At 42.2% G+C, this 27,095-nt stretch overlaps 1 protein-coding gene across 1 annotated transcript in view; it reads left to right on the top strand.

The window, feature by feature from the left end:
* ehmt1b (euchromatic histone-lysine N-methyltransferase 1b) overlaps positions 1-27,095 on the top strand; it is a 53,123-nt gene that overhangs the window by 9,000 nt on the left and 17,028 nt on the right. The window contains exon 2 of the mRNA XM_080866402.1: positions 26,964-27,054. Within this exon, the coding sequence (XP_080722528.1) occupies positions 26,964-27,054 (91 nt within the window). The remainder of the gene's footprint in view (positions 1-26,963; positions 27,055-27,095) is intronic.

The following is a 27,095-nucleotide window of genomic DNA, read 5'->3' as shown; positions in this document are numbered from 1 at the left end:
TGGAAGTGGTTTCCCGTTCTTTAGCAACCTTATCTCCTCTGCATATTCACTTGCTTGTGTGTCTCTTAGAATAACACATTGTGCATTTTGTCTTTCTTGTACTGTACTGTGGCCTGTTGTTTTGTCTCCCTTGGCACAGCGAATGAGTCGAGCTATGGCTTGGGTGGCTTTGTACCATGAGGAAAATGTTGTTAACTTGTCTGATAAACCTTTTTTCTCTGTTTTGAGCGTGTTCAGTGCCTGCACCTTCTTAACCTCTGGGTCTCCAAGTGGTATGTTCATGTCGATGTCAGCAGGTGGAGGTATTTCCTTTTCCCATAGAAGCTGTGGCCCTTTGAACCAGTTGGATATGATGAGCTCACTTGCACCTGAACCTCTAGAGGCAATGTCTGCAGGATTTTCCTCAGAAGGGACATATCTCCACTGCTGGGGAGAGCTGTTGAGCCTTATCCTCTGAACTCTATTGGAGACAGATGTGTGAAAACGTCTTGCATCATTATTAATGTAGCCTAAAACTACCTTAGAGTCCGTCCAGAAATACTCCTCTATCTGTGTCAATCCAAGCTCATCTTTTAACATGCTACTTACAGTAATGGAGACAACAGCAGCGGTCAGTTCGAGTCTTGGTATTGTTGTTACCTTGATGGGAGCAACTCTGGTCTTTGCTGTGACTAAAGCACAATGCACTTTATCATCTTTGTTTACATGTCTTAAGTACGAACACTGACCATAGCCGTATGAACTTGCATCAGAAAAGTGATGCAACTCTGTTTTTACAATTGGGCCAAAGTCTTTAGGGACATAACAGCGTGGTATTACGATTTTCTCTAAGTTCTTCAAGTCACTGTTCCAGTTATCCCACATTGGCCTTAATTCGCTTGGAAGGGGATCATCCCAGCCTGTGCCTTGTTTGCATGTCTCTTGAAGCACTCTTTTGCCTGTTAGTACAAAAGGAGAGATGAATCCTAATGGGTCATAAAGGGATGCAACCATAGATAGGATGCCACGCCTTGTAGCAGGTTGAACATTGGGGTGAAAACGAAACCTGAGTGTGTCTGAGCCAATGTGCCAGTGAATGCCTAGTGCTCTTTCAAGTTTAGAGTCATTAAACGCCAGGTCACATGCTTGCTGTGGGGAGGCACGTTCAGATGCTGGAATGCTTTCTAACACAGTTTTGTCATTACTTACAAACTTGTGTAGTCTGAGGCCACCTGACGCACAGAGTGTCTGAGCCTCCTGAGCGAGCTGTATTGCTTCTTTGACACTTGGAGTGCTCGTCACACCATCGTCCACATAGAAATCCTTCATTATAAATTGAGATGCAAGAGGAAACTGTGTCTCGTTTTCTTTAGCAAGATACTTTAATCCATAATTTGCACACCCTGGTGAGGACGTAGCACCGAAAAGGTGCACCTTCATCCGAAACTCTTGGGGCTCAGTGTTCATTGCGCCATTTTTCCACCATAAAAATCTTAAATAGTCTCTGTCTGCTTCATACACGTGAAATTGGTGGAACATTTTTTCAATGTCACATAATAATGCAACTTGATGCCTTCTAAACCTGATGAGAACACCATTAAGGCTATTCAGCAAATCTGGGCCTGACAGCAAATGATCATTAAGACTGGTACCTCTGTATTTTGCGGAGGTGTCAAACACTACTCTGAGTTTGTCTGGTTTTTGGGGGTGATATATCCCGTGGTGAGGAATATACCATCTTTCTCCTTCTTTAGCTTCATTCTGCACTTCCTCTGCATCACCCCTTTCCAATATTTCACTCATGAACTTTATATACTGTTCCTTGTACCTTTGGTCTTTTGACAGTTTGGTTTTGAGGCTTTGAAGCCGCACAGTGGCCATTTGCTTATTGTCTGGTAGGAGGGGTCTCTCCTTAAATGGAAGTGGCATTTCATAATGTCCTTCAGTGTTTTTGTAAATGCCTTCCTTTAACATGTTGAGAAAGAGAATGTCATCTTGAGACACTGACTTGTTATCCTTGTCGTTATCCTTAAAGTCAGACTCAAGGACCTTGATTACATCAGCTGGAGTCACTAGGGGAAGCTCTTTAACTGCAACTCTGTGACACACAGTAGACATGCTAGAAGAGTCACCATAAGATGATGTCGGGCCTACAATACTCCAGCCCAATGCTGTGCGAACTGCATAGGGTTCGTTCTCGCCTCCTAAGATTACCTGCTTTGGAGCTAATGCCTTAGAGCAACTGTAGCCAATTAAAAGGCCGACTTCACATTCTAGCTGTGGAGGAATCTCGTTCCTTATTTCCTTGAGATGATTCCACCGCCTTGCCGTTTCACAGGTAGGAATGTGAGAGCGGTTAACTGGTATACATTCTTTAGTGTAAGCGGGAGGGAGTTCAATCATTTCTGAGGAGTTATAGCCTCTTACCTTGAGACCTGAGATGCGTTCGCTTGGCACAACATCATCCTTACCAAGCAGTGTAGTGAGCTTCAACCTTATTGGGGTAGCCTTAGCTTGGAGGTTATTAGACACATCTTGGTCAATGAACACGGTGTCACTTTGCGTGTCTAGGAGGGCATAAACAAGCCTTTCTGTACCTGGATGTTGCTCTGAAGAAACCCATACTGGTAGAATCATGGAGGTGCTCACGCATTGTTCACTGGCTTCTGCATTCAGAGACAGGGTGGTTGCAGCCTGTTCTGTGCTGATCTGAGTTTGTGGCTGGTTTGAGGCTGATTTATCATTGTTATAGTTGAAGTCGTGCAGACAGGTAGGATGTTTTTTCTTACACACTTCACATACAAGTCTGTAATTACAGTTCTTTGCGCTGTGTCCGGGTTTAAGACAACCATAACAGAGTTTTTTCTCCTTTATATATTTCCTTCGTTCCTCAAGCAATATTCCATTGAACTGTGGACAACTGTGAAGTTTATGTCCGTTGTTTTGACAGAACATGCATGGGGCCTTAACATTTGGACCTTTATTTTCAGTCTCAGTTATCGCCTGGGTATGGAGAACACTAGAGGTGGGCCTTTTGTCCTTTTGGCAGCCCTTACCAGTGTCTGTGGTGAAGTTTACAGAGTGGAGAGCCTGAAATGATGTAATCGGGTTGCACATGATCTCTGCTTCAGAAGACATGAACTTGGCAAAGTCCTTTAAACCTGGAAACTTCCCACTTTCTTTCATAAACTGAGTGGCCTGACGATTCCAACTTGCAGCCGCCCAGTTTGGTAACTTTTGAACGAGTTTTTGGTTCTCCTCACAATCGTTGAGAATGCTTAAGCCTTCAATGTGGGGCATGGCCTCGTGACATGTTTGAATGAAATCAGCAAATGCCCTGAATCCTGTGGAGTCATTTGTTTGGATCTTTGGCCATTTTGCCAGTCTTTCTCTGAAAGCCCTCTGTACCACAAATGGATGTCCATACCTGTGGTTGAGACGCTCCCATGCATCTCTGTATGCTTCACTGTCGTTTCTATTGAAGATGCCATCAAGCGTTTGTCGAACTGGACCTCCTATGTATTTCTTTAAGTAGTGCAGTTTGTCAGCAGGTGAGATGTTCCTTTTATCAATGAGAGCAGTAAAGGAAGCTTTCCACTCTATGAATTGTATTGGGTCACCTGTGAACGTGGAGGGCTCTGGCACTGGCAGTCTGTTCAATGCAACACTATCCAGTACTGCTTGTGCTAAGTAGAGGACATCTGTTTGTGGAAGTGAGGCAGACACTACATTGTTGTCAGGGACTTTACTGAGATTAGAAACTGTGGGGGCTTTCTGAGCAGTGTTTCTATAGTCAACATCAGAGGCACTGATTTCACTCTTTATCTCAGTGTCATAAGTCCTTAGTCTAGCTCGTGCAGCCTTTAACTCCTTTTCAGCCTTCAGTTTCTCTAGCTCACGCCTTTGAGATTCGAGCTCCTTTCTTTGCCTTTCTTCTAAAAGCTGAATCTTTTCCTTTTGTTTTTCCTCCTCTAATAACACCTCATACTCTGCTTCTTTGGCTGCTAACTCTGCTGCAGCCTCTGCTCTTTTAACAGCTACTACTGACATTGCAGAGTATGACTTACTGGCAGAAGAGTTTTTACTTGAGTGCGTGACTGAGGAACTGTAAATGGACTGAGCATAGTCTGGCTCAAGAAGCTCACGGAGACGTATCTTTACCTTGTCCCTATCATAGTCATCTATGCCTGAGAGTCTTTCATGAGCAATCTTGATAATGTCTCTGGTGACTGCTTCACATGCGTCTATGAGTCGCCTTGTGCCACTCGAGGGAGTAATGTTTTCTCTAATTTCCATATACAACTTTATGACATTCTCCTTTTCATTCTCTAACATGCCCATGAGTGAAGCAATTTGATTGTTTGTTAAGTCTCCTTTTAATTGCTCTCGTGTTTTACGTACTTGTTTTTTCCATTCATCATAAACTTTGAGAAGCCGTTTTTCTTTCTTGTGGGCCTCCTCCTCCTGATACGCTTGCATTTTTTCAGTAGGCCTCCTTCGACGAACAGAGTGTGGAGGCTCCTCTTCCTCATTGGCCTTGGGATCCTCCGCAAACTCTGTCTCTTCTTCAGATGCTTCCATGCTGAGGACGGGGCAATTTAGTTGACCATCAGATCCCAGAAGACTTTGTGTGGAGCTGTGGAACTGGGACCTCGATGCTGAGCGTGGGATGGAGCTCTTCTCAGCTGGGGTCAAGCTCTTACTGTAGCATCCCCGGTTGAAAAGATGGTCTCTCAAACTGATGGTTCACAATCCTTTTATTAAACAGCCGTGTATGTGAACACACCGTAAGAGCTACAACATACAGAATAAAAGACTATTAGTAAATCAAACAGTGTGTTACCTTTAACCTTTTGACTTATTCATTAATCACAAATTAATTCTCCTTACCTTACATAACAAATAACACTAAAACTTGTAAATTATTGCATATAACAGGGAAATCGTTGCATCGCTGCCTAAACATGACGAGGTACGTTAGCGCCCTCTAGTGGGTGAAAACTTAGCCTTTATGCTTAGTAGCGGTCAGCAGCTATATGCTCCGTAAAACAACAAAATACATATCTACAGGACAAACTTTGTTACAAACCTTGTTCCCTCATCAACCAGGTGCTAAGAAACTGCTTTCGACTCAGTGTTGCACCTTAATAGCCGTTCTTTTTCCCATTCCCGTCCATTAACCATAGAGCACACCTTCTCTCTGTGCATTAAAACTCGCGCTTCTGCCATATGGTTTACGCCACTTGATTTACGGCACCTTGTCGCTCTGTGACTTTCAAAATAAAAGCATTCACTCCAACAATATAATAGCCACTCATAAGTTTACAAAACACTTTACCAAATATTAATGAGGTCATTTACAACGGTAGTCATTGTGGCAAGCGGGCTGTTGTTTCTTTGGAACAGGGACAATAATGGACTGTTTGAAGCACGTGGGAACCACAGCTTGGGCCAGGGAGAGGTTGAAGATCTCCGTGAACACCGGTGCTAGTTGATCAGCGCAGGCTCTAAGGACCCGGCCAGGGATTGCATCTGGTCCTGCTGCCTTCCTGGTGTTCACCCTCCTGAAGGTGTTCCTCACAGCATGCTCTGTGATGACGAATGCATTTTCTTCACTGGTGCACTCCGAGCGCGCGCAGCCGTTTGTTGTTTTAATTGCTGCGGCGTTGAAGCGAGCATAAAACGTGTTCAGCTCATCAGCCAGTGAAACATCTGCACTCATCATTGAAGAAGCTGGTCATTTATAGTCCGTTATAGTCCGCAGTCCTTTCCACAGGCTCCTAGAGTCGCACTGTCGTAGCTGTTGACTCTAGTTTTTCCCCGTAGCTCCGCTTTGCCTTTCGGGCCGCGCTGCGCACGTTGTAGGACGCAGCCTTGTATAGGTCCATATTACCGGAGACAAGCCCTTCATTATAGGCAGCGGTGCGTGATCTCAGAGCGTCGCGGATGTTTTTATCCACCCACGGCTTCTGGTTGGGAAACGTTCGGATGATAGTTCTTTCTGCTGTGTCGTCCGCTAGTTTCCCGATAAATCCCACAACCGCTTCCGTAAACATGTTGATGTCATCAGAGCTGTGCCGAAACATGTCCCAGTCTGCGTCATCCAGTGTGTCCTGCAGCGCGGCCACCAATTGGTCCGTCCAGCGAGCGACCTCCCTCCTGATTGGTGGTTGCTGCTTTAGCCTTTGTTTGTAGGCAGGCATGAGGAAGATGGCGGAATGGTCCGATTTTCCAAATGCCGGCAGGGGCTGAGCCTTGTAACAGTTCTTGAACAGGGTGTAGCAGTGGTCTAATGTCCTCGTGCCCCGGGTGGGGCAGTTGATGTGCTGGTGAAGGTTGTGAAATGTCCGTTTGAGATTCACTCTGTTAAAATCTCTCATAACAATGAGTGCAGCATCTTGGTGAAGTGTTTGTTGATGTGTGAGAGCCTCATGTAGCTCACATAAGGCAGTGTCCGAGTCCACGTGAGGCGGAATGTAAACAGTGCAGGCAATGACCGCAGTGAATTCCCGAGGGAGATAGAAAAGGCGACACTTAACGATCAAAAGCTCCAGATTGGGCGAGCAAGAGCGTGTGAGTGGGGAGATGTTTGTGCTGTCGCACCATCTGTTGTTCACCATCAAACATACTCCACCACCTCTTTTCTTCCCCGACTCCATTGTCCTGTCCATGCGGTAAACCGAAAAGAACCCCGTCGGCTGCACGGCGTGGTCTGGTATCGCTGGGTTCAGCCAAGTCTCGGTGAAGCAGAGGAGGTTGCAGTCCCGAATGTCTCTCTGGAACTTGATTCTGGCTCTCAGGTCATCAAGCTTGTTCTCGATGGATTGAACATTGGCTAGCAGGATACTGGGCATGGGTGCGCGGTGTGCGCGAGTCCGTAGCCTGTTCCTGATGCCGGCTCTTTTACCTCGAGGCCGTCGCTTAGGGTCGCGTCCTTTGTTCTCTCTCAGGATCTCCTTTGGCCAGGTTGGGTCCGGAGTTAAACATGGTGAAATGTTCTTGTATTGCAGACCAATAGAAACCAAAGTGTCTCTACTGTAGCGGATTTGTGTGTTTTGCATGATGCCCATGCAAGATTATCGCAGATATAGCAAAAAGTGACGAAAAACTGCAAAAAGTGGAGAAGTTAGGGCAGAGCATCCAGCATGGCAGCCGACCTCACCGGCGCCAGATAATTATATTGATACAGCGATATTAAAAACGGTGATAGTGTTGTGGTGACACCTCTGTGTGTGGCACAGCCAATTTGGGGGCCATAATGTGCTCTAAATATTATCTGAAAATTCAAAGGAGAAAACTTGAAACATTGATGGTCTGGTATTGCCTTGCCCAACAGATCACTGGTCAAAACATGTTATAACATCTAAAAGATTATTTATTTATTTATTTATTTATTTATTTATTTATTTATTTATTTATTTATTTACCTACCTACCTACATTTTGAAACTGGTAGGGTTGGGTACTAAGCTGTTTTTTTTTTTGTTTTTTTTTAGGTTTTAGGGGTACTGACTGAATTGTATTTATCTCATCAATCTTTTGGGAATGTGCATAGTTAAGAGCAGGAATGTCAGGTTTTAACCCATTTAATTTGTTGAAAACAAACAAAAGCTGAAAAACACTGTGAAAGAAAGAAGCCAAAACAGGAAAAATTTGGTTCCGCTTGTGTGTTCCTGTAAGGAGTCGAGATGATGCATTTTGGACAAGTTGCAGATGAGAAAGCAGAGCCTGGCTGCCCAGATAAAGACTATTGCAATAGTCAAGCATGCATGAAATAAAGGTAGGGGTGGGCGGTATAAACGGTATACGGTAGAAATGATATAAATTTGGCCAACTGTAGAGATTTTGACTATACCGCTCTACCGCGATAGCGCATGTTAATGGTGTCATCATCAAGCTGCGCCTGTTTTGGTCGAAAGCATTGCAGCGGCTGCAAACAACATCATCTGCAAATTATGCCTGGCGGCAGTAATGGCAAAGAGATGAAGCACTTTTGGAATATGGGGAAAGCCAAAAACTGCGCTTCCTCCACTTCCGTAACATCGATTCATTAATGTTGAATTCTCTCGCAGCTGCTCTATTCCCATGTTGCAGTATATTAATGACTAACCTCGTATTGTGGATGGATTATCTCAGTTGTTCTCCTGACTGAAGTTTGGTCCATTTATAGCATCCTGCCATGCAGTTGCATTTGTCCCTAACCACCAGAATCCCTCACGTTAACTTTTATCTAGTGAAAATCTCTCAGTCAGAACATGGCATATCATGTTTAGGTGGAAACTAGCGAGCTAACTTCCTGCTAATTTCTAACTGTTGAATTTAATAAATTCTGTTTTCATGCCTGGATGTTAAACTTTGCTGCTTTACCAGGTGTAACAAAAATGCTGATCATTTTATTAAAGATGAAAGAATTTAGACAGTTTTTAACTCTCAGTGATGCCGCAGTGTTCGTTTGACTTTGGGACCTGAAGCAGATGAAGTTTTGGACCCAGATTACTCCGCGAAGCTCCTGACTACGGCAGCTGTAATGCTCCTCCAATCCATCAAGTGGTGCGGCTTCATAGCTTACCAAAGTCGTTCTAAAACATTTTTGACAGATTTCTGTGCGCCGTGTACCACATAAAATCGGTTCGAGGTCAGTAAGCACAACCAGAATTCATACATAAAGCACACTGTCGATTTTTGAGAAAATTAAAGGATTTTAAGTGTGCCTTATAGTGTGTAAAATACTTTATACAGAAGAAAAGAATATATCGCGATATATATCGTTACTGCACATGCTTCAAATTATACTGTGATATGGCCTAAAAGCCATATCACAGTATATGGCTTTTAGGCATGAATTACTTCCTTACAGTCAATTAAAGATACAATGGGGTTAGACCTTAGAAAACCCGTCAACTGGAAGAATCTAGCTCCAACAACAGCATTTATTTGTTTACCAAATGTGAAGCTGTTGTCAGGTTTTTGTTTTTTTTTGTTTTTTTTGCAAGGGACATTTAGAAATTATCCAAAGGGCCAAGACGACATTTAAAGGACGCATAAGGCTCAGGAGGGCTAGTTCCACTTCTGTTTTTTGTTGATTCAGGTTCAAGAAATACAACTTTGTCTGAAATTGGGGCTGTGGTATTCTTTTTGAGAGCAAGATAGATTTGTGAGTCATCTGCATAACAGATGACTCGCATTGGGATACACTTTCTTTGAAATTTTCTTTGAAAATATTTCCTAATGGGAGCAGGAAAAGTGAAGAGTACTGGACCTAGGATGCATCCTTGTAAAGCCCCCATGTGAGGGGAGCAGGTGATGATGAAAAACTAATCAACCTGGTGGTGAAACCTTTGCAGAGTTTCTTTAGTACAACTCTCCAGTAGAAAATCAATAAATGATCTGATTCTGTGCCATTATGTGTTTTGAAACCAGAATGAAATGTTTAAGTGATGACATTTTTTTCCCTAGGAGATCCTGAAACTGGTAGAAAGCAAATTTCTCCAGCACCAAAGAGACAAAAGACAGATTAGAGATCAGTCTAAAATGCCAAAAAGGTATAGCTGGGTACCTGTACTTAATTCCAGATTCCAGTTAAAATATGAATTGTACCCAACCCTATCTTCTTTTTTTTTTTTTTTTTAAATAAAAATAAAAAATTTGGATACTAAAGATTTTATTAAACCTAGTAGTGTTTATTTATTTATTTATTTTTAAATAAGCTATTGTAAATGTGTAAGACAGAGTTGCAAGTTATGTAGCACCTATAGAAATGTCCAGCACCACTGCTATTGCCAACATTTATAGTAGTGCTAGTTCAACCCCATTTAACCTCATAACCATATTGCTCTGTAGGGATGGGTATCGTTTAGGTTTTATACGATACCGGTGCCAAACCGCTACTTTTGAAACGGTGACCGTGCTTAAACGGTGCTCGAACCGGTGCTTAAAGAATGGAAAACACAAACTTTGTCCAAAAACCTCATATGTTTTTATTTTTAGCAGTCTCCTTTTTTCTGCACTTTTTCTTTGGTCATTTTAGCCTTTTTGGCCAGGGTGAAGGGAGTATCTGCCATCAAACAAGAAGACAGCCGCATGTAACTACGACGGTGTTTGCCAGTTCACCTTACATGCCTTAATTTAATAACGTGGTTAGTAGGGCTGCCACGATTAGTCGACTAGTCACGATTACGTCGACTATCAAAATCGTCGACGACTGATTCAATAGTCGACGCGTCGTTTGAAGCTTTGTAAGATCACAAAAGACGCAGGAATAAGTAGTAGGATTTAAGTTTGTAATAACGGAGTGAAACAGAAGATGGCAGCACTGCATGTACAAGGATGCCAGCTGCCGTTAAACCCCGAAGAAGAAGTAGCTCCGTCCCAGAATTCATAGCGCAGCCCAGCTCAGTTTCCAACAATGGCGGCAGCTAGTTAGTTTTAATATTACTCTTATTATTCTTTCTGGGTCACAAAATAAACGTTTAACATATTTTCAGGCGAGAATGTAACTGTATAAACCTACTATCCTTTGAAAGGTGAAAAGCACCGAAATGTGCGCTGCTTTTCGTTCTGGTTACTACCAATTATGTCAGAACCATCAGTACCCATCCCTATTGCTCTGTGGTCATTATTATGCCAAAACATTAGTTGATGGTGGAGTTCTTCTTCGTCGTCTTCTTCAGCCTTTTTCATTTAGTCACTTTAAAAAAATGGTATCACAAGAAGAATTGACCAGAACTGTTTAGGAGGAAATGTTACTCAATGGGCCAATCTCAGTAACTGAAGGTTGCATTTATGTGATGTGTAGTTACATTTTTAGTGAGGTGCATGATGGGGTACAGTGTAGGGGTTTCAAGCCTTTGCGGTTATGACACACCCCCAGCATAGATATAATGCAGAAGGATCGCCTGCTGATTCTTTGAAGTTGATTTCACTGTAAAAGTAAAAGCAAAGTGGGAAAATGTTTTATTTCCTGTGTGGCAACCCTTCTTTGTAGGAACCACTTCACCAACTAGGTGCTTATATATCCCAAAAGAAAACACCAACATGAAAGAACCATTTGAAAACTAAGGGTAGCATGGTGAACCAGTATTTATGACTGTTGCTTCAAAGCAAGAAGGTTTTGTGTTTGAACCTCATGGTTGGCTTTATCTTGGTGCTGCCACTTTAAAGCGTGTGCATCCTGGGTTAATTCGAACATCAGCATTGGGTGTGTGTGCTATCTTGTCTGCCTCTCCTTTGCAGAGCTTCAAATCACACTGGGTGTGTAAAGATCAGGTAAGGCAACTAATTCAATTTTGTTGTAAATTAATGCTAGAGGCTAAGGCTGTTAAGGCTAGACATTGTCTCTAAACAATGCATGACAGACTCCACCACATTTTCCCACTTTTCAGCACTTTTTCTTTTATTTCCGGTTGTCACAAGTTATGCACGGTGGCAGCTTTTCAGTTGCCAGCTAAACACACCACTAACAACAACAGAATCCAGTTCATTCTGCTTTTAAGCCAGTGAGGCGTGATTGCTGATGCCGCTCAGGTGTGTCTGCCTCCCCCGCAGCCACACCACAGACCACGCCTTGCCACATACCCCCATCGCTTGAATGAGGCCGGGGAGTCATCCGGCCGAACCTATTCGGCAGCAGGTATGTGTTGGCTCGGCTGCATGGCAAGCGGCGTTGGCGCAGCAGTTACGGATGTGAGCCGAGGTTCGCAGGCGGCTGGCATGCAGGACCCCACCGCACGCTGGTCTCTGGTAGAAACGAGGCAGGTCCAGCTGGTGCGCAGGTCCCTCCTGCACTCTGACCTCCTCCAGTTGAGCAGCGGATGCTCTGGATGAGCAGGACTCTCCTGCACACTGTCAACCAGCTCAGGCTGAGCAAGTCCCTCTGGTGCCCTGATCCCCAGCTCCGGCAGAGCAGGTCCCTCTGGCACACTGTCCACTCGGTTGGGCTGAGCAGGTGGTGGAAGTGGAGGTTGCTCGGCTGCCCTCCTCCAGGGAACAGGAACAGGTGCAGGCACCTGCCGGCTACTAGCTGCTCCCACCCTAGGAGTTGGTACTGGTGCGAAGGTAGGCTGTGCCTTGGCTGGCCTCACCCTGGGGACTGGCACAGCTGCCGGACACCCGGACCGAATGGCGTTGGCCATACGTGGGACGCCGATGGGGGAGGTGGCAGTGTCAGCCAGGACCCAATCCGAGCTGCATCAGGCACTCTGTGCGGTCCTGCGGCTGTTTCCACTGGCGGCGTAACATTGCCACCTGCTCCTTCCGCTCTCCCGGCCACCATTTGGTTTAGCACTTCGCCTGGCTGGCCCAGTCGTAGTTCCGCCATGCTCGATTTCTGGGTTTTGGCACCACTGTAATTGATTATTGCAGATGCCGGTCAGGTGTGTCCGCCTCCCCCGCAGCTGCGCCACAGACCATGCCCTGCCATGCAGTCATTTCCAATTACAATCGAGTAAGATTTAGTCTGCGTGGGGTCGTTATAGAAACACAGGTGAAAGTCCAGTGACACAATTTGTATACAACACAACACCACAACAATGGAGGACGTCAAGACGTTGGTATACCTGCTGGTTAGTGTATGACTTTTTGTTTGGGGACTACGGTGTTCTTTCTTTCTTTGTTTACCCATTCCCCTCATTGCTAAGTTTTAATAAGAGTGGTTTTGATTTTCAAAAAAAAGACTCTTTCATGACTCGAGTGACGCCACTGAATAGCCAGTCGGTAGCATGCAGACTGTTGATGTCACATTTTCGGGTTGCCTAATATCATGTGGAACCCCAGCTGAGTAAGTAATAAAAAAAGTACCTGGTGCTATGTGCTACCACCCAGTGGAAAACCTGAGACGAGTAGGTAGTTCTGACAGCAGTCTACTTGCCTTTGCGAGATGGGCTTCACTGTCAAAAAGACCCGCTAGTCCCGGCCCAACTCATTGTCAAATGAACCTGTGTCATGTTTATTTGATTTTCAGTTGAATTACATTTAAAGCTAAGAGAATCCACTGTTTAACAAACATCATGCAGTTTTTTTTAATATAGTTAATATCTTGTGTTAAATAATTGAAATTATAAAATTGACCAAAATAATCACAACACTTATTTTTCTCGGTAGAGCAGGGCGATATGACCAAAAATATTTATCACGATATACATTTGAAAATTTGTGATAACGATATAACTGACGATATAATTGACACTAGACAAAATACTTTACAACTCCACAACTTTGATGGGGTTTTTTGCACTAATAATGTATTTTCACTTAAACAAGCAGCTATATATATATATTTTTTATGTGCATTAAAGTTATATAAAAATTTAACAGTGCAAATTCCTTGCTGACCGTTTAACCAAAGGGCATTTCCAGTGTAAATTGGCCAACATATCCTCAGCATAACCATATATAATATCCACAAAACTTAAAAAGAGGTTATACACACTAGGGCTGCTCAATTAATTGAATTTTAATCACGATTACGATCTGGGCTTTCAACGATCTTTAAAAATGACTGAGCCGATTATTAGCCGCTCCCTCGTGCTTTACTCTCGCGCTGCTCGGTGTGGCAAATCGAGCGCACCTCTCTGCGTTTCAAACACGCGTCACAACAATTAAATGGACCCGAGGGAAGCTCGGAAAGCTAAGCAAAAGTTATTTGGACAGGAGAGTGACTGCCGTTGGTTGAAAAGAGAGGTAAAAAAAAAACTTCAGTGGTGTGGAAACATTATGGGTTCGTGGAGTCAGACGTGGATCAAGTAGACACAGTGTGTAAACTTTGCTATGGTGTCGTAGCTGCACCACAGAGCAACACTGCAAAGTTCACTAAACATAGATGTTTACATTTTTCATTTATTTCTTATATTGCAAACATTTGCACTGTTATCAGTATTTGCACACTATTTTATATTATTTTTTAAAATCATTATTCAATACATTGTTATTGTTAACCCTTTAAAGCCGGTCAGAGCAGCACGCTCCGTTTTGTGTAACTATTTTTAAATCCCTGTAGAACCTGAACCATGTAAGCTAGCGCAATATTTTTTTTGCATATGAAACCAGAGGAGTTGTACTTGCATCTTATGCCATCAGCTTGTCCTCGGTCACGGTTTCCTTTCACATATAGCTTTGCAAAAATTGCATAAAAAGGCTTGCAGGAACAAAAACACAATATTCCAGAAACACGCTTTGCCAATCCGATCAGCTGTTCGTAACACTTCCCACATTGAAACAGACGTCAGCGCGAACTATCACATGTCCGCCATTTCCTGCCCGAAACCGGAAGTGACGTCATTTTCGCGGAAAATGTAGTTTTTTACTTGTAGGCCTTAAAAGCCTATTCTGGTGTTTTTATAAGTAATGTTTGACTTTTCTGAATAGTTTCTGGGATGCTTAGAACTCGAATTGCACTGCTGGAAATAGTTTATTTTGATGCACATGCTGTTTTCTTTGCAAATTTGCATCATAAGATTGTTTTTCGTTTTTCCTGCAGTATATAAAAATTGCTGTATCTCTAAAATAAAACTATGAAGACACTCAAAATAAATTTCCTGTTGTTGTAAAGTATTTTTTGCAACTTTTTTGTATTTAAAGTTTTGAGGGATAAACCTCTTAAATTTCCCCAAGTAGAAATATATATATGTAAAAAAAAAAAAAAAAGAAGAAAAAAAAAAAGACAAAAACGATTTTCAATTTTTTTTTGTAGTTTATTGCACTTTTTTGCAATTAATGTAATTACTATGGACTTAATGCATACATATTATTAAAATATGGGCTATAACAGTTGTATTGATGTATAGCAACTTGAAATGCTCCCACAAATGGCACTACAACATGTAAAAAAAATATATAAGTTCTGGCGAACTTGGTTCTATGGTAGGTCTTAAAGGGTTAAATAAATATCGTCAAATAATCGAGATCTCAATTTCAGTGAAAATAATCGTGATTATCATTTTTGCCATAATCGAGCAGCCCTAATACACACACAATATGGTAATATTATGTCGAAGCACAGTACGTATCACTCCGCGAGGCGCCTGCCTAATATAGCCGTAATGCTCCGACAATCCATCAAGCGGTGCGGGTTTGTAGCTTAGCAAAGTCGTACTAAGACATTTGACAGATTTTCGAGCGCCGTGTACGACATAAAATCGTTTCGAGGTCAGTAAACAAAAACAGAATTCATACATAAGGCACACAGGATTATAAGGAGCACTGTCGACTTTCAGAAAAATCAAAGGATTGATTTTTAAGTGTGCCGTATTTTCCAAACAACACGGCAATAACGACAGCCCGCTAGCATGCTCTACCAAAAATAGTGCTTTGTTGTGTATCTGATGGACGAAAGCCAGACCAGTTCCACACCACTGAAGTTGCAGCATTTTTACAAACCAATTCTGATTCATCAGTTTCATTTAACGATCCGCTTTCGCTCTTCTCATTCTGCGCCGCCGCCATGTGCGTATGTAAACATAGGCACTGCGCATGCGCGTTTTACCCATATTCTGTCGCGATATTTTATTTTCCTATCGTTTCCCAAAATTACACCGGTATTACCGTGAACGGTATGATATAGCCCAGCCCTAGAGCTCGGCATTATATTGTACAGGTGTTTCTAATTTCCTCTTTACTCGGTGTACACTGGTTACATCTGTGTCTCCTTCAGACAGGAGATGAAGTTGGAGAACAGCCTTGGACAAATGTCGAGCAGTGGTTTGGGCTCCTGTGGTTGATTTTTATATTGTCGAGATAAAACTGCCTTAATAAGGGAATTGTGATGCTGCCAAATGGTTCTGTGTAGCAGGCACACTTAGGACAAATATTATAAAGATTTTAAAAAAGCAGACACGCTAAAGCCCATGAAGTCTTCTATTAAGGTAAAATAACTGATGTGTGGCATTGACTTTTTAAGATGTATTGATACATCTTCAAATAAGATATATGGTTTTTATTGATTAAAATTGGATGTTGCATTGTTTACATTTTTTTTTTTTTTTTTTTTTTTTTTAGTGTCAAAGCCGTGCCTATTCTGAATATATGCACGTAACAGGTTCCACTTGCTCTTGGTTTTCTTACAACATGGTCTATGCTGTTGTAGGGATTTTGTAGTAAGTTGTTGGTGCTATTTGACCCCTGCAGCTGTTCAGTATCTTGATTGTTAGATTTGTTCAGTGCACATGCTCACTGATGATTCACTGCTGTAGCAGTGTTCTGTTGTGTTATTGCACGTGCTATATGCTGAAACTAAAACACTCAGATATCAAGTTAAATTTGACAATTTCAAAAACTCTTATTTGAAAACTGTTAATAAAATTTGAAAACTATTAATCATATTCTTCAATAATGAATCATGTTACTTAACTGAGCAGCACCTCGCATCGTGGATTGTGAACAATACGGTCTATACTCGAAACGGATCCAGAGATCCGGAAAACTCATAAATGTGCTCTGGATTATGAGTGGTGCATGTGGTTTCATTCGTAATTCAAGACCACTTCAGTTAAACTTAAAATTAAAATAACAAAATCATAACTCATCTAGCTATCAATTTTCTGCCGCTTATCTGAAGTCTGGTCACAGAGCAGAATACCTTACCCAGGGGATGACCACCTTGGCTTGCTCCTTTCGATGTAGTGGGCTATTCTAAGCCTCTACTGAATGACTATAAACGCCTTACTATATAGTAAGGGAGAGCCCATCCATCTTTTAGAGAAAGCTCATTTTCCCTGCTTGTATCTGTATTCTCATTCTTTCATCTTTAAAAGAATCAATGACAATGATGTTAACAAAAAGATCAGGCCTAGATTAATAGACTTATGGAGTTTCTCAACATCAATGCTCCACCTGGTGGGAGATGACTGCATAAAATTTAGGACACAACAGTTTACCGACATTGGGCATCAAACTACTAGTTCATCTGGTACGGCTAGTTGTGCACATTCCTACTACACTGTACCATTGTGTTGCCCAAGATCCTGGGTCCAAATCAAATGGTCAGCTGTGGGCTGTCTGCGTAGAGTTTGTATGTTCTAGCTGTGCTTGGTGGGTTCTTTATGGGTACCACTCCCACAGTCCAAAAAAATTAATATTAGGCTATTTGGCAATTAAATTAGCAGCAGGCTTGAATGTGAGTGTGAACAGTTGTTTGTGGGTTAGCCTTGGGACATAGACTTTGTGAACTGTCCAAGTCACTAGTCTATTCCTGTTGTCATGGTTGAGATAGGCTCCAGATCCCCCAAAACCCTGTACTGGAGGATAAGCGGTTGGATAAGAAATATATTAGAATGTACTGTGTGACAAATAACAGAACAAACTGATCAGCTGCCTCTCCATTGAGTCTCTCGTCCTACTGATACACTTCAAATCCTCTCCAGACTTTGACTGCAGCTGGTTGTCATCCTTTTGCTCTGCTGTCTCAGTGTAGGAGTTTTACACTTGCTGTTGGCTGTGGTGTGACTCAAAACATGAGCCAGGAAGTGGCTATTGTCCACTATTGATTTGATCACAGGTGGCCTGGTTCTCTCGGATCAATAACAAATAAACATTTAAACGTCTCACTAAATATACTTGAGTAGACAGCATACTTTGAACGTTCTCTAAAACACAGTCTGTGTGGGGAAACGCTGATTAGGTGCACCATAGTCCACTTGAATGTGAAGAAGCTACACATGCCAGATGCTTTTTGCATAGCTGACTTATAGCTGTCTGGTTAACAGTCCCTGCCTTGTAGTTATTGCCAAGCTGTTGTCACACTTTGGCAAGGTTATCTAGCTAGCATTTTCACAGTTTTATATTAGTAGTATTTTACTTTTTATATTAGTAGTATTTTACTAGCACTGACATCAGCAAGCAAGTGAAGTTTTACCAAAGTCCCTCTTTTGCCACTTGGCAATGCCCTTAAACAATTATTTTAAAGCATCCAACTAGATAAAAGGGGAAAGAGGTATAACTTTGAATTCACAGCCATCTACAGAGTTTCATAATATTAAAGTTTTATTAAAACTCCGTTTTCCGTCTTTGGCTGGTTTATTGTTGTTGTGACAGACCTTGATATAATTCAGCTAGTTCTCCACTGAAGACCCTAGGTCTGGTGTACTTGATCTCAACAGGACTATTTCTAGGACTGAAGCTAGCAACAGTAGTCCTTTCTTCTCTGGAGGTCATCCAGAAACGAATACAGTGAAATTGTTTATCAACTTTTGGAGAGCAGTTAAATTCTTTATCTGGGTAGTTAGTAGGGCTGCACGATTTTGCATAAAATGAGAATCACGATTTTTTTATTTTTTTGGCTTAGAATTGAGATCACGATTCTCTTTTCCAGTATAAATATTTATTGCACTTATTAACTGCACATCAACTTCGTAACAGTTGAGACTGAGCATAAAAACAATAAATAAACATAAAAACAACAAATGTCTCACATTTTGTCGTTGCCGCAAAATGTTGTACTGCTTGAAATTAGTGATGTGCGGATCGATCCTGAAATATCGATTCCTCCGATACCAGTCATTTATGTTCTAGAATCGATTCTCACATTAAAATATCGATATTTTTAGTAATTTAGGGTTAATTTGTAGTTTTATCATTAACAGCAACACAGTGGAAAGAAACTATAACATTCGGATTGTCTACATTCAAAGGAACTACTTCCTCTTCCGCCTTTCATAGTCATGTGCGAAATACGGCTGTATAAATGTCTGCAGCCCCTTGGCTCGCGCACTCACAACAATGGCTGAGCGTAATTGTGCGGACGTATTTTACCTCCACAAACAGCTGAGTCATGGTTTGCGATACATGTGGCAAAAAAGTGCTCCAAGAGTGAGGCGTTGTGGCTATACTTTCCCAACCTTGAGACCTCAGAATTAGGGAGACATTCAAAGGGGCTGTTGGGGGGGGGTTGATAAATACATTTTACAGTGTTTATTTATCGGATAAAATACGTTAAATGTCACCGTTATTATTAGCCGGTTCAGAAACAGCGGGGGTGTCCAAATTCAGAGGCTGCTTCCACCTGAGGACCCGCCCTTCACGGTCTAAAGAAAGCCAGGTAGTACGTCATGAGTTCCCTCGGTGGAGTGAAACTCAGCCATCTGCTCCTTGCTATCTAAAATATAACCGGGCGCTGGCGTAAACTCTCGACTGTCTCACACTTTCTTTAATTAGTTTTCTGTTTGATGTTTATTCGGCTGTGTGAAAACCCCGGAGGAACCCTCCCGAGGGATTAATAAAGTTAAATTTAATTTAATCTAATCTAATAACTTTAATCTTAGCCAAACCGATTTACTCACGAACAAATAAAACACTGAAAAAGCCAAACAATAACATTTTTAAGTTATCAAAGTGACTTGTATATCATGTTTAACCCGAGTAGCGAAAGACCGCGGGGGTTTGAAAACGATGTGTCGATCGGCTCAGATATTTGAAGTTTACACAGCTACATTCTCATCTGAAAACATGTTAAAAGTTGGGTTTTTTTGCGACCCAGAAAGAGAAATAAGAGTAATATTAAAACTAAGTAGCTGCCGCCATTGTTGGAAACTGGAATTGGCTGGGCCGCGCTATGAATTCTGGGATATGGTTTTTCAATTTTGTTGTCCAGGTGGAAATTCGGGAGAATGGTGGCTCCGGGATTCTCGGATTCTTATTAAGTGATAAGAACAAGTAATCTGATGTCCTGCAATCATTATGACGCTATAATTTGAGATACAAAGAATAAAATACGGTTTTTGGATAAAGTATCGGTATCGGATCAGTATCGTCGATACCCGCCTGAAAATTACTTGGTATCGGATCGGAAAGGAAATCAGTGGTATCGCACATGACTACTTGAAATTCCGTCTCCACCGTTGCTTGACACTGCGTGTATAGAGCAGGTAGTGCAACAATAGAAAAATAGTTGCGGGACGGCACTGTGTAGCGTTTGTCTAGGGTGTTGATCATTTTCCTAAATCCCTCGTTTTGCACAGTGTTGATGGGAGCCATATCTTTGGTCAGGTGATAAGTGATAGCCTCCGTAATTTCTTTGTGCCTGCGGGAGTTCGACGGGTATAGGGAAGCGCTGTATAAGGTTCCTGTTATTGATGTTTGGGTGGTTGACAGGGACGGATTTTCTCCTGTCACTTTCTCGTCATCCCTGACGTGCTCTCCGTTGTTTTTTCCCTGCTAATTTTAGCATCACACGGCACAGCTTCTGTATCACGTGGTATAAGGCTCCGCCCTTGTCATTTGTTGAGCAGGAACAGTGAGCGCTTGTTTTCATGCAGATTACGTCCCGGATCAAAATGCGGTACAATCGTCGTCGTCGACATCTTTGAGATTGTCTTTATTATTTCTCACATGACTCTTTTTTACTTAACATTAGGGATGGGTATCGTTTAGGTTTTATCCGATACCGGTGCCAAACCGGTACTTTTGAAACGGTGACTGTGCTTAAACGGTGCTCAAACCGGTGCTTAAACAAATTGCACACGAACAACATTAAGCTACTCACCCAGAGAAGAACGGCTGCTGCTGCCATCATCATCCGTCATCATTTCTGCTACACTGGCAGGGCTAGGGGCCAGGACTGTACTCCTCGGGTTCTTGGGGGGATGTTGCTAACTCCGGGTCCGATAACAGGCACCACATCTGCAGTAGATGTGCTCAGTGTGAGGTCTCGCAGCAAGCTATCAAATACGGTGCATTTTTCGGCTTTCAAAAAAACACTATGCGTTGCCAGGAGTTTCATCAGATTCGAGGTGTTTCAGTACAGCCAGACTTTTTACCTCTTCGCCTTGGGCATTTTTAATCTGTAGCTCTGCTCTAAAAGAACATGCGTACCTGGGCCCGCCTACTATCCTTGGAAAGGTAAAATGATCGGCTAAAATCCAAAGCGTATGACATCTCAGGGGGGAAAAGCACCAAAATGTGCACTGCTTTTCGGTCTGGTCACTACCGTTTATGTCAGAACCGGTACCCATCCCTAGTTAACATTTGCTCAATGTAAATGATTTGGGCTTAGCAGTCTCTTTTTAGGGTTACTAGGGTTTAGTAACTATGGGGTCTTTTCAAAAACACATTTTTCTAATAATAGATAATAATAGATTTATCCTGGATAGCTTTTTAAGGGTTTCTAGGAGCCAACAATTAGATTACCCCTCTAATATTTTTTTAGGGGTCCCTTTATACTCCTAGAAAAGCTTAGACACTTTGGGAAATGGACGTGGAGCATCTGAGGGTGTGTAGCTGTGTGTTATCATCAGAACTTTGGCAGCACATCCTCTGTGTTGGGTCTGTATGAATCAAGTTTGTTCCATCAATGCTCAGTCAGATTGAGATATGAAGCTTTTTTTATTTATTTATTTATTTTTATTTTAGTCCACATTGATGCCTTGGGTTTTATTATTTGTAGTTTTTGGAGTGTGGAGTGTGGTGGAGTGTTTGTTTTGCTGGCCTACACACGTGTTCATCAGGGAGAGCTGTTGGCAAGTGAGGTTGTCTGGTCCCACTGAATAACAAATTGAATTTTTGCTTCAAATGCTAATCTCTACAAGATATGACAAAAATGGGTGTCTCCCAGGCCTACTTCTGCTGTCATTGTCCATGCAAACTACAGGCAGTATCTTCAAAGAAAATCACAAGGAAGGTTTTGATGCAGCAACCTTTTTGCAATCAATTTAACTTGGTTGCAGACAGCAAACACTTGCGACCAATCGGGGAACACACATTTTTCCTGAGCCACCAGTGGTTGTAAGGGATCACCAACTGGTCTTGAGACCTTATGCTTGTCATTCTCACCATTGTGAGTGGTTTCAAATGACAAAAGCGACGTCACATCCGCTGGTGTAAGTCGTCCTTTAGTGTTGTTTCAGCTGGTTGCACATTTAAGTTAAATTATAGCAGGTGCAGTTATTTTCAAAATGGACATGTTTCAGGCATGGCTGTGTGAGCATGTCCACCTCTGCAAGCATACATGACACAACGAACATGGGAGGACAGAAATCGTGGAGAGAGATTACTGCAGCAGTGCCGAGTAATTTCACGAGTACAAATGGATGTGGCTGTGTGATGACGTCACCTGATCAGCGCACAAAGCCATTGTGGCGAGCAAAAATGGATCATTAAGCCGATGTTATTTGAGAGCATGTTTTGGCTGGTGAGCGATCTTTGAAGAATAGCTGAATAGCTCCTTGTGAAAGAGTACTTCTTAAAAAATATTTTTATTTTTTATTATCATCAGGGACTCACTGAGCTTTTTAGGAGGGGCACAAATGCACTTATATAATGGAAATGGGAGTGCTTGATTTGGAGCAGGAAAAGGAGAGCTTTGTAGAGAAAATTAATACAGAGAGAGTAATAATTATGTCCTGATTATTTGGCTGTCATAATTTAGAAGCCAGAATTAAAATGAACATTCATGAAATATAAAGTATGATGCTTTCTGTTAGAACTGCTTGTTTTCTCCTTTTTATTCATAATAACTTGAGTATTTTCATGTTTTAGACACCCAAGATGTCAGAAAGGTATGCCTCCCAACCTGCTTCCATTGTCATTGTCTTGGGCATGTTGCATAGCTCACATGTCAGGATTAGCTTGTTATTGTTTAGCTGTGAAACAGTATAAGCTGTAGCATTTCTACATCTGCATTCCCACCTGTCCAGGAAGTCTCCCAATGAACTAACCTGTTTTTATGTTTTTGATTTTTTTATTAATTGTGAGTTAATTGTTGGCAGAAATGCTAAAATAAAATGTCAGGGTTCGTTGATATACTTCCTCTTGATGTCATTTTTTTTATTGGATAGATGATTCAATTCATTGATCACATTAAAACAAAGTACGACAAAGACAACAAAAACAACGATGGAAAACCTTTGTACTGACATGTTATGCTAAGTTTGATTGATCTCGTAGGCTGATATCTTCAGGTCCTTTTGTGCATTCCTTTCTAAGTGTTTCCAGGCTTCTTTAATGGCTGCTCAGCCTATAACTTAATATCTGTTTCATGAGCCTGGCAGGCCATGTTTAGTGGTGTTTGTTGGCCTTGAGCTGAGTGGAGACAAAAGATACTCCTGTTGAGAGGTTCAAAAAGTGGCCTGCTGTCTATGAAGAAAAGCAGTTTGGTTTTGGGCCTCATTTCTTGTACCTCCTCCTTCCTTCTCTCCATTGCTCCACCTGAAACGGCAGTGCTTGCATACTGTCGAGGCTTTTTGGAGCTTAAAAATCCTTTACTGACGAGAAGATTTATTATTTTTATATGAAACGATGAAAGGAATTACAAAATATGTATAAATAGAATAAGTGAATTTGGCATGAATACAGGAATATAAAATCGTCTGTACGTGCTGGTTGTTCAGGCTTTTTCCTCTTATTCTTGTTGGGTATGCAGCCTTTGGGTGGTGATTTGGGTCTTCGTTGGCAGTGGGGGTCTTCCAGTTTGGGGGGGGGGAGAATGGAGTGGTGTTACAGTTGGAAATGACTGAGCATGCTCTGTGGAGACCCTCTGACAGAGAGGACCGACAGAGGGAGCCACCAGGTCACATGACCGGCGAGGTGAATGTGCATGCGGGGAAAGAAAAGGAAAGGAGGAACAATCTGTTCGACAGATCCTCGCGCTCTCCCTCTCTGTCCTCCCTCATTCTCTCTCTCGCTCTCTCTCTCTCAAACACACACTCTCCCTCACTCACTCCTTCTCTGCCGCCTTCTTCTCCTCAATGGAGGCCATGAGAAGAAAGCAGGTATGATGCTTCCTGGAGGCACAAGAGAAACGACATGTTAGCTTTGTATTCTTCACCCTTAGTTGGCTTTTAGTGGTCTGAGGAGATGCATAGTCTTTCTTCCCAGTTCCTTTTAGACCAAGTTACTACCAATTAGTTTCAGCTCTTGCTGTCTTCTCTTTGAGAAGGTTTCTGTTTTTGTTTTTTCTTTCTTTCTTTCTTTTGTTTTTGTTTTGTTTTGTTTTTTTAATTTAAGGCGTGCTCCTCGAGCTGCTCATCTGTCAGTAATTCTAATCTGTCAGTAATTCTAATCTGTCAGATTTCTCTGGATTCCTGAAATCGAAAACTAGATCTTAAAGGAGAGAGGATTTGTTTGTGTGTGTGGTAGCAGAGAGATGTGATTATGGCATGGATGGATCCTGTGACTGGAGACGGCTCCCTTTGAATTAGAGCAATCACTTCATGACAAATGTCAATCTCAATATGGGAAGATAAGCGTGACCTCCTGAAGATCTTGAAATTTACCTGATTTTTCTAAAGTGAGGTACAGCCACCTTTTTTTGGTTATACCTTTATCTTTAATCCCTTCTCTTCTCTACTCTCTCAGTGGTCAGTATGTAGTAATGAGGTCACTGTGGCCCTTGTCTAGGCTACAGTATGTTCAGATATATACTGCAGATGCTGTTTATTAATTTAGAGGAAGTACATTGGGGTGTGATGTGAGCTATGTTTACCAGCTGCTGGATTCTGACTCGGGGTCATTGGTTCATTTGCACAATGTGTCCCATGGCGGGTTAATTATTGACATATTCATAAAGGTTAGCTGAAATTTTATGCCAAGTCAATTATTATTTTTATTTTTTTTAAGGCTATCTTTGCCTTTTTATCTAGACAGTGGACAGCTGGGAAACGACAGGAAATGAGCTAGAAGAGAGGCTGCATGACAGACCACCCAGACTATTCAAACTGAGGGTTTTTTGCAATTACAGTCTGCAGCTTCAATCCCTAAACCACCTGGAAAAAGAGCTTCTTTGTCAGATTTCTTTAGCACAGTGTCAGGCTGTTACTGTGAAGTGGTAGCAAGTTAAATGTCAGGGTGATCTGTACGATTGGGCATTTTTTAGGATTTTTTTATTAGCATGTAATGGGGGCGGGGGTACTTTTATGTAAGCAGATCACAGCAGAGAACAGGTTTTGCAAATTGGTTCTTCATTCTTGAGGGATCAGGGTTCATTATTGTTTTATCTCATCTGGGTACTTAGGTACTCGGTACTTAGTGCCAGCCCCGGCAGCCTGATAGCTGCCTGTGTAATGTGTTTGTGGTTTGGTAGCTCTCTCTGACTTGTTTTCAGGTCTCTTTCAGCAGATCTAAAGATAGGTCACATCAGCACCTGCCTTGTCACATAAGAGGTTCACATTAAGTTGTATGGACAGGAAAGGCTGATCCTTTATAGTGCTATGAGCTTCTTTCTAATATTTATAGTGTAATATCACTAGTAACTCAACCACTGGGGCCTTCTTTGTGCACTCATAGTTGCAGCTTAGGCTCTGATTAGCTCTCACAGCCTTGGTTTCAGCTTTGGAGCTTCTTTCAGCAGCCTCCATATTCCCATCTATGAGTTTCCAGACCCCTTCAGTCCCCATCTAGTGGAAAACTGCTGCAATGGCTGCGCTGTGTCAGTAAACAATCTGGTTGCGAAATGGCGGCGATCTGCAGACAGCCTTCTCTGCTTCCCTCCCTCCCCCTTCTCCTGTCTCCACTGTGTATGTTCCACTTTTCACCACTAGGGGGAGGGCTGAGGCTTGTGTGTTTTTTGTGTAACTGGCTTTCTTCAAACCATTGGGGGGGGGAAGGGAGGGGAACTAAAAGATTCTTCTTCTCTTGACGCTCACAAGTGTTCACTAGATTCCCCCATGTTGATCATACACCAAAGAGGGTTGTCCCAGACTAGATGTTCTTTGGGGACAAACCCTCACAGACCAGTCCTTGGCCTGGACTTGTTGCTAATTGATTAGGTTCATGTTTGGCTCAGGAGCATGAACAGGGACGTGTTTCCTGACGGTTTATTTAGTTGGAGTCTCGGTTGTAAGCAGATCAGGACTCACACAGTCTGACTGTCTGAGCCATTGAGGAGAGGCTTTAGAGTAACTGACTGAATCCATTAGCTTATAGTGGCCTTATTCTCTCTCAGGTCTTTTGATTGGCTTTGTGTGAGAAGAAAATGTGTCCTCTGCTTTCCTTCATAAAGGTTAACTGATATTTTATGCAAAGTGTATTTTTTATTTTTTTGGATAGGCTTTGCCTTTTATCTGGATGGTGGACACTTGGGAAGCAAACAGGGAGAAAGGATGCATGGCAGACCACTCAGACTATATTTGATTGGCTTAATGTGAGAAGAAAATGAGTCCTCTGCTTTCCTGGGGCAATTGGCTTCAGTACCTGACTTACTTCTCATCAGATATGACCTCTCACCACTGATCAGCACGTGTCTGTCCCTAAATATGCCCTAAATGAGTCTTAAGAGGTTAGGGAAAGTGTAAACCTTTATTTTCTGCGCTGGTTCTGTGTAATTCCTCAAGGTTGAACTGGCCTAGATTGACTAAATGTTGATATTTGAGCTGAAAGAGAAGGCTTTGCAACAAAGTAGACCTTAATAGTAAGCATGAGAGTGAAGTCACGATGATTTTTCCTTCAAGGCCTCCTGTTTCCTTTGGGCCTGTTTGGGCCTGTCCAGAGTGAGCATGAAGATGAAGGTCTGCTCCGGAGGAAGAGTCTTTATGTTTCCTGCTGTTATCTCTGAGATGTAAAGACGGTCGATGGGTGATTTGGTTTTCTTTTGAAGCTGTGGCAGGCGTCTGTTGCTCCACTGGTTAGTTATAGCATATAAGGAGAGAAGCCGGAGACAATGAGAGTGCATAGTGGTGGCCCCCAATCTCTTGGCTGGCTCTACAGTATTCCTGACACTGATACATTACTGAAAAGCACAAATAAAAAGGGATTTTACACAGGATTAGGTGCATCGAAGGATGATGGTTTAATTCAGAGATATGCCTGCTTAGGCCTGGATCACAAATGTGGCTTTGAGAAGCTAAAACCAGACTTTTTGGGGTATTTCTATCAAGAAATATGTCTTTACACTCACTTTTCAGATAGTCTTAGGCTTTAGGAACACCTGGGGGGCCTATTTTTAGACACATTACAAACTAAGCAGCCACTTGATAATGTTATCCACAAAAAATGTATTTAATAAAGCTTAATTTAACAGTTTCCCTCACATGTACTTTTTTTGTTTTTTGTTTTTCTTTAAATCAGCCCGCTGGTCTAGCCAAGAGCTGCGTGGATAAAGGTGGATCCACAAAGAAAGAGGGACTAGATCCAGGAAGCAATGGAGAAGAGAAGTCAGGTATTTGTCTAAATATGCTTGAACGTATTTTATTTGTGTAA

Source organism: Rhamphochromis sp. 'chilingali' (assembly GCF_963969265.1).
Source record: "Rhamphochromis sp. 'chilingali' genome assembly, chromosome: 2".
Lineage (NCBI taxonomy): Eukaryota > Metazoa > Chordata > Actinopteri > Cichliformes > Cichlidae > Rhamphochromis > Rhamphochromis sp. 'chilingali'.
The sequence above is the reverse complement of the archived record's forward strand: the minus strand, read 5'-3'. Positions and strand labels throughout refer to the sequence as shown.